The sequence below is a fragment of the Cicer arietinum genome, chromosome 3, assembly GCF_000331145.2.
Source record: "Cicer arietinum cultivar CDC Frontier isolate Library 1 chromosome 3, Cicar.CDCFrontier_v2.0, whole genome shotgun sequence".
NCBI lineage: Eukaryota > Viridiplantae > Streptophyta > Magnoliopsida > Fabales > Fabaceae > Cicer > Cicer arietinum.
The window spans coordinates 4,178,795-4,187,327 of NC_021162.2; the positions used below are offsets into that span (position 1 = coordinate 4,178,795).

The 8,533-nt window shown below is 25.7% G+C and overlaps 1 protein-coding gene across 2 annotated transcripts; it reads left to right on the top strand.

The window, feature by feature from the left end:
* Positions 1-3,439: 3,439 nt before the first annotated feature.
* On the top strand, positions 3,440-6,245 carry LOC101503588 (uncharacterized). Of its 2 annotated transcripts, none has more exons than XM_004491817.4 (2): positions 3,440-3,895; positions 4,593-6,245. In XM_004491817.4, the coding sequence occupies exon 2, from the start codon at positions 4,606-4,608 to the stop codon at positions 5,800-5,802; it is 1,197 nt and encodes a 398-aa protein (XP_004491874.1). In that variant the 5' UTR covers positions 3,440-3,895; positions 4,593-4,605; the 3' UTR covers positions 5,803-6,245. The 2 variants fall into 2 exon arrangements, with proteins under 2 accessions (XP_004491874.1, XP_012568814.1); XM_012713360.3 differs by having other exon boundaries at positions 3,440-3,646.
* The last annotated feature ends 2,288 nt before the right edge of the window (positions 6,246-8,533 follow it).

The following is an 8,533-nucleotide window of genomic DNA, read 5'->3' on the forward strand; positions in this document are numbered from 1 at the left end:
AAAAATTATTTATTTATAGTAGTAATAACTTAAAAGACCATATAATTAAATAATTATTATTGGATTAATTCTAATAAGAGCCAACATTTTACTTTTGTAAGTTAAAATTTTATCAAAAAGAAAAGGAAAACAACTAGGGTACATAAACCTAACTCAAAAAAAAAATTTAAAATATCTTTAAATCATATATATTTTTTGTCTTTTTAGCGTAAATTATATACTATAGTATTCTTCTGTATATTATTTGTCCTCTGCTCTACCTACAGAGAGCTAAGGTTGGTTGTTAAGTTAATTTTTTTTAAGGGTTTAGGGTTTATTTTATTCTTTTGCATATTATTTGTCCTCCTGATTCGGTTCTTTATTTTAATGTTAAGTGAAATTTGATCTTTTATCTTTTAAAATGTCAACAATTTTATTCTTTTTTTTATAAAAATTCAAAAGATTCATCAAAATTTTCAAACAAAACTCATAAAATTAATTATTATCTTCAATATAATGCAAATATCATCAAATGCATAACTCAAATATTCAAATAAACTCATATTTTTATCTCCGACAACATCAAACTCATCAAATAAAGAATGAAAATATGAGTTTATTTAAAGATTTAAGTTATAGATATGATGAAATTTGCATTATATTGTAGATAATAATTAATTTGATGGATTTTGTTTGAAAGTTTTGATGAGTTTTTGTAAAAAAAAAAAAGGATAACATTGTTGACATTTTAAAATATAAAAGATCAAATTGTCGCTTAAAATTAAAATTAAGGACCAAATCGGGAAGGAAAAAAAAATAATCGATTAAAACGTTAACTGAAATTAAGTTAAGTGACCTGAGTGCTATTTAGCATTTTTTTTTTTAAACTTAATTGCATTTTTGGTTTCTCTATTTTCACCAATTTATGGAATTGGTCATCCTATTTTAAAAGTTGACAGTTTTGGTCCCTCCCTCAAATTTTTGAACTTAAAAATCATGATTTTATATATTTTAAATAACATGTCATACAATTTAATGATATAGAACCATCTAGATACATTAATTCTTTATATATTATTAATTAAATTACAAAAAATTAAAATTTTCCCAATTTAAAAGTTAAGTTTTATTGAGTTTTATTGCAATTTACATGAGTGTTAATAATTTTACATTATCGTATCATATATCACGTTATTTAAAAGATGTCAAATCGTCATTTTTTAATTCAAAAATATGAGAAATAAACAAAAACAATCAACTTTTAAAATAACAAAATCGATTTCGTAAATTAATAAAAAAAAAGACTAAAACTGCAATTAAACTTTTTTTTTCTCTAAATGGACCAACATTTTAAATTGTCTATGACGGACTATAATTTTTTTTACTATTAGATCAAACATAACATACATCTTTTATCATGGTCCTTCCGTACATAATTTTACACTCCACTTCATCATTGTTCTCCACAAATGATGAAGAGATTCTTATCGTTTTTTGTCGATAAAACTAACCTTGATTCTTAGATGTTTTTAAAAAGAAACATTGATTCTTAAATCTTGAGATGAGGATTAAGAGGGACTTTAGCTAGCAAGTGGTTGTGCAACTTTGTAAAATTTTCACATGAAATATACATTTATGCATTCTTCAACATTAAAAAAAAAGGCAGAACCTAGAGGACTTTAACTTCTTTCCAATTAAAAACTATAAATAAATAAAAAAACCTAGTTGTGCCATGACTTTTATCTTTTTATGTTGGTTGTTATTTTTGAAAGCTTTGGACAAATGGATTGGGATAGATATCCAATAGGTATGTAGACGGAAATAGATAAGGGACATGAGGTTGAACTAATATGAGATCTCACAAAGTGAGTGCCATTGTCTCTTGAAAAGATTCAAAAGAAAATGTTTTCAAATTTTTAAACAAACATATTTTCTCCATCATTTTTTATTTTCAATGAAAATGAAAATAGAAATCACTCCAAGTAAACCAGGCCTTAACCATTGACAAAATGTGATTTGGGCCTATGTAAAACATTGAGTCATGTTTATGGAAAAAATTTACCATATACCTCCAGATTTAACCTTTACCCCCACAAATGCAAAACCTTTTTGTCTTGGTATAAATTTTAAAATTTGTAAATAAAAAAAACAAAAAACAAAAAACAATAAACAAAATTTGGTGTGTACTGAAAAACTTGTGAAGAAATTTTCCAGTAAACCGTTACTATATCGGAAAACTTTTTTTATATTTTCAAAAAACTTTTTTTAAGTTTTCCGGTTATATACATTTTTAAGTTTCTTTATAAAAAAATAGTAAATTTGTGGAGGTATAAGTACAAATGTGGGGTATATAGGACAAAATTTTCAAAACAAAGGTACAAATGTGGGGTATAAAGTGAATTTGAGTTGGTAAAATAGTAAAAAAAATCAAAAATATATTTGACATTTTTTAAATTTGTGGGAGTATGGGTACAAATGTGGGGCATAGGATAAAATTTTCAAAACAAAGGGATCGAGAAGGGATGTGGATAGAAGATGTTCCCTTTTTTAGCCTGCTTATTTGGGCTCTATTGGGCCTTAAGTCTTTTCTTAACAATATGAGGTAATTAAAAAAAATGCTTGAAATTTCAGTTTATCTTTTTATTAAATTTTCGTCAGCAAAATCAAAAAGACTTCATCACTTTCAATCATCCGGTAAAAAAATTTAATCTTCAACATTTCAAAATTTGAAATTCAAAAGCACATGAAAAGAAATTTAAAGTCCAAAAATAAGTTTCATATCAACAAAATTTAGAAAATACCATCACATTCTGACCAGCTCTGTCCAAAATATTAATGCATACAAGTTTGAACGACTTTAATTGGTGCATTAAAAATTCAGACCACAAAACTCATTAATTCCCAATTTTAAATTTGAATTAGACCCCTAAAGTCCAAAAATTAAAAAGTAATTACACCCTACCAAATAAATTTTGGTTTAAAACAAAAAAAAATAATTGACTTTTTTTCATACACTTTTATTATATTTCTTTTTCTAAACAAATATTATTTTATACTTCATTTACATTGTTATAACTTATTTCTTTTTTTATGCTACTCTGCATTATTTTAGTTTCTTTCTTTTTCATATCTCAATTTCAACGAATCAGTCAAAAAAAATTTCTAAGTTTCAATAAATATAAATATAAGAAAGAAAAGGTGTTTATCTATATAAAAAAAAATATATATTAAAATGAAAAGATATAAGAAAATATTTGTACCCGCCAAAAAATTAATAAAAAAAAGTAGCTATTTTTTTATTTATTTTTTCTATCTCTTGTTTTTAGATTTTTCTATATAACAAACGCGCAGTGAAAGAAACAAGCTGAACAAAAAAAAAAAAAAAAAAATAAAAAAAAGTAGCTATTTTTTTATTTATTTTTTCTATCTCTTGTTTTTAGATTTTTCTATATAACAAACGCGCAGTGAAAGAAACAAGCTGAACAAAAAAAAAAAAAAAACCAGAAACTGTTACTTTCTTGCAAAGTCGTTCTCATCTGAATATCCAAAAAAAAAAAAACCTTCAAAAGGATCGGTTCAGTGTTAACTTTGTTACATTCTGTTCCTTTTTCCTCGGTTTTTGTTGAAGCTAATTTTTTTTCTCTTTCTTTGAAAGTATAAAACAAAGGTACCTTATTTTGAAAACTATGATATGGGTTTTGTTCATTTTCATAAGAAAATAAGTGGGTTTTATGAAAGATGTGATTTTTGTTGAATTTTGAAAAAAGGGTTTTCAGGGTATACCCTTTTTTATATCTCTGTTGATTTTTCTCGAGCTGGGTTTTTTTTTCGGTTATTTTTTGGGTGGTGTTTGTGAAATTTGCTTCATTATGGTTGCAATGGTTTTTGTACATTTGTGCTGAGGAATCTGTATAAGGTGATGTTTTTTTTCTTTCTTTTTATTTTTCCTGAATATTATGAATATGAATGTATGAAATTATTTGTGTTAAGTTGGCATGAAATGGTGCTGCATAAATCACTTTTTTTTTATGCATATTTTTAAGCACTTACTTCTCTGGTATTAGATTTAAGATGAAAATGACCAAATGTACCTGTTTGTAATGTTCCATTGTTTTTCTTCTTTATTGATTTTCCTCTATGTTGCACCGAAACTACTGATTGAAAGTGTATTCAATGTCTTACTTGTGTCGGTATCTAATGCTGACATGACACTGACACATTTAGTTTTGTTCAATGTTTTTCATTTTCTTAAATTGTTAACTGTGTCAGTATTGTGGTTGGTGTTCGGGTCATGTTTGGTGTCTGTTTTTGATGATTTCTTTTGTATATTATTTGAATTTGAATTTGTTTAATGATAGGTAGTATCTTAATTTAGATTAAATGGACAAGAATCAAATGAGCAATAGTAGTTTCTTATAGTTGTTGCCTTGATAGGCTCTTGTACTTAATTTGAAGAATGGTTGATAAATGTTCATTTGATATCACCTTAAAAATGTAGATATTAAATAATTGATCTCTAAGCTTTTTCTTAATTCTGCTGAAATTTTGAATAGGCCTTTGTATTTGTTATTTTCTTTGCTTTATTTGAAACTAACTTTCTTCTATTGTTTCAGAATTGTTTCCTTGATGACAGATTCATGTGTTGATGTACCAATTATTTGTGAAGTAACAATGTCACATGTTAATGAACTAAGAAGACACTCTTCTGGAAAAATTAATTCTAGAAACAATGAAAAAAAAATTGTTCCTAATTATCTAAGAGCTTCAACTGGCTCATGTCATGATGTTTGCAAATATGGAAGGAAGAATTCTATGGAAGAAAAGAAAATAAGTTCCATACCTAACCGTGCCGAAAGAAAACAGCTTTACATAAGTTCACAAAAGAGCATTGGTGAAAAAAGGAGACAAGAAATTTCATCATGTTCTAAGATGGATGCAAAATCGAAACCGATTTCAAAGAGGGTGGAAGCTTCAACAATATCAAGTTCCAAGAAGGAGAAACCTCTATTGAAATCAACCTCTGAAAGGGTGGAAACTCGTCTAATATCAACTTCTCAGATAACCAAAACTTTGTCGAAAGCCAATTCCAAGAAGACACGAACTTCATTGAAGTTGTCTTCTTTCGAAGATAAAGAAATGAACTTGTTTGAAAAGCATGTGACTTCAAAGAATACGGATTCTTGCAAAGTAGCTTCACCTTTAAAAGCTTCCTTGTCGTCGAAGTCTTCTTGCAAAAGAGTTGAACCTGAGGCCGAGGAAGACTACAATGAGGTTGAGGAAAAGACTTTGTATATCATCACGATAGAAAGTGAAGACCATACATTTCAATCTCAGTCATTGTCATCATCAAAGTTTTCATCTTCGTCGATTTCACAATCTTCGTCCCAAGAAGATCGAGAGGAATATGAATACGAAATAAGAGAATTTGAGGAGGATTCTTGTGTACAAAACAATGAAAAAGAATACAAGGAAAATTTGGATTTGGAAGTTGAGGAGAATATGAAGCCTCACAAGGATGTGAATGTAGATTTTGGAGACAAGGATTGTAAGAATTTAAAGGAAAATTTGATTGAAACTCAAATTGAGAAAACTAGTCCAGTGAGGTTTAAGGGTGATGATGATGAAAATGTTGCTATAAATGATCATGAAAAGGTTGTTTTGAGACACCAAGATGTGAATGGAAAGGAAGATGGAAAAGAATGTTTAAATGATGTGATTGAGGATACAAGTAAATTGGTTGAAACTCAGAAGGTTAATGTGAAAGCTTTGGTTGGTGCATTTGAAACTTTAATTTCTCTCCATGAGAAAAAAAACTTATGGTAACACTTTCTATTTATATTGAGATTAGATATTTTCTAGTCTTTCATTTAGTGTATGTTTGGATTGACAATAATTTGATAGACTTATAGTCTGTCACCGTGGTTTCGATAAAAACTACACTTTGAAGTTTCAACAATATCAAAGTGCTAACCTGGTTTCGTCAAACTCACTTGATTCCAAACATTTACTTGCTTAGTAATAAAGAGATGATATATAGGGTAATATACCAAAGCTTGTGAGAATAGATGTGAGTCTAGATAGATTTGCCTTGTTTGATGAAGATGAGTTAGAGTTGAAAGAGGGATCTTTGTATTCATTCTTCACCACTCATCATGAATTTCATCATTTCATTTACTTTGAGTATACATGAATTATTCTGTATTTGAATTCTTATCTTTTGAATAAAACAATGATGATATGTACAAGTTGTTTTGTGTTTATAGAAATCCTTTCAATTATAACCTTGATGCTCACATGAAAGTGATTTATAATAGAATAGTGATAGAAATGCCTAGAATTTGTAATCGTATTACTATTAACGTTTTATAAATGATTAGATGGTGTATTAATTGTATTTGACTGTGATTTTTTATAATACAAAAAATAACCATTAAAACAATGTTTGACTCATCTATAATGAAGTCCTTACCTTTGAGTATTTAAGTTAATTTCAAAATGTATATATCATTTATTTTATAATTTTTTAATATTAATATTTAATAAGCACTTAGTATTTAACTCAATATTTTAAAATAGTTTTGTAAAGTCGTCTCTCTAAATAAAAATTTTTAAAGGTCTTTTCTTCTTCTTCTATTAGAGATGAATGGTTTAAGATTATATTTTAGTTTAGAAATACTTATTTCAATCTTTTTTTTTCTTTTCTTTTAAATAAATAAGTGGTTTGCAACAAATTTAATTTTTTTTTTTTTTATTACGATATATCAAGTTTGTAACAAATTTAATTTTTCTTTTGTTTTTTTTTAAATGATATATCAAGTTGCTCATTTAAATTATTTTACGTCAGTCAACTCAATAAATTTTACGGTCAGAAGATAAAATATTCCTTAAAATAGTTGACGAAATAATCATTTTGACTTTAAATAATTTAGGTGAATAATTTGATATTCTATATATGCATCCGGCTAACAAGTGTAATTTTAAGCAATCAAAAATAGAAAATTTACCTTAATTTAGATTTTTATTTAGTTGAAAACACTATTTTTAATTTATCTATAATTTAAATTTTTTATATTTAATTTTTTAACAAATGTCATTGAAACACTTGTTAACATTTCACTTCGCATATTTATAATCTCAAATCTACATATACACTGTAAACAAATATCTTACAGATGACATATAGTACACTGTGCTCTTATATATATAATGTTCTCTCTAATTCTCTTAATTGTATGCTTATCCCACACACTTTGCAACCAGAAAAAATATTTTTTTTTATTATGTTAATCTTCATTATTATGATAATTAATTGTTAAAAGTAAGTGTAAAACTATTGTTATATAAAAATAGAAATATAGTAAATTAGTTTTTCAATTAACAATTGATTATTTGTGAAAAAAAATTAATTAACAATTGATTTATATTAATCCGTTTTCAAAATAGGCATCTAAATATAAAATATTTTAAAATATTTTATTTAAAGGTCATCTAAATATTATTGATGCATTATAGAGACTATTTGTTTATTTATTTGTCTTAAAAAAAATGATAAATATCATCAGAATTAACTTACATAATAAAAAAATGTCTTGCATTAAAGAAAATAGTATTGACATCATTATTTGTAATCGATCATTAATTATATTCTAATTTTTTGAAAACATTTTAACGACCATAAAATTGTATAACATAATTTTATTGCCAGTAACATATTATGTTGGATTATTATAATATGTATTTTAAAATTCGAAACCAGGCATACAACTAAAAAAAATCCAAACAGAACACTAATATTTTACCAAATACTATATTGATATTGATTACATGTTCAAAATCTGAGTTAGGAATTTAAAATAGTGTATGAACATATTGTTTTCTTTACATTTACTAATATAAAAGATGATCGTTGATTTTAAAATATCATTCAATCACCTACAATTAATAGTGTACATGTGACATTTATAAGGATCATTAAAAATTTAATCGGCTATTACTACAAAATGCTTATCATTGATATTTATTAAAGTCATATATTTCAAACATCTTATTACTATAATATATGGTAACTTTTGTATCATAAATTAATATGTAATTATAAAATTAAATACAATACTGTAACATAAATTCTTCTAATTTGAAATGGTCAAATTAAACACAATCCTAAAATGGAAATTTTTCTAATTTAACAATTTAATTTTAAGTTTTAAATTTCTTAAGTATCAATTATGGCTATCCGAAACGGTTGTTTTTGGATACACGCATCAAAGTAATATTTAATAGTATTAATTTTTACATTAAACACTAAATACCGAAACATATATAATATTACACTAATTTTATATTTCTTTCGCATCTTAATGCACTCTTAATAGCCTTGCATACACAAATAGGAATAATATATAAACGAAAATAATATGTAAAACATAATTCTGACAATTCAAAGAAAAAAACATAAATCACTGGACAACCACTTTCATTTTCATGTTATTTAATTTTTGATTCTTCGATAATATTGCTTGCTTCTTTACTTCATGTTTACTCTTACCTCTTTCTT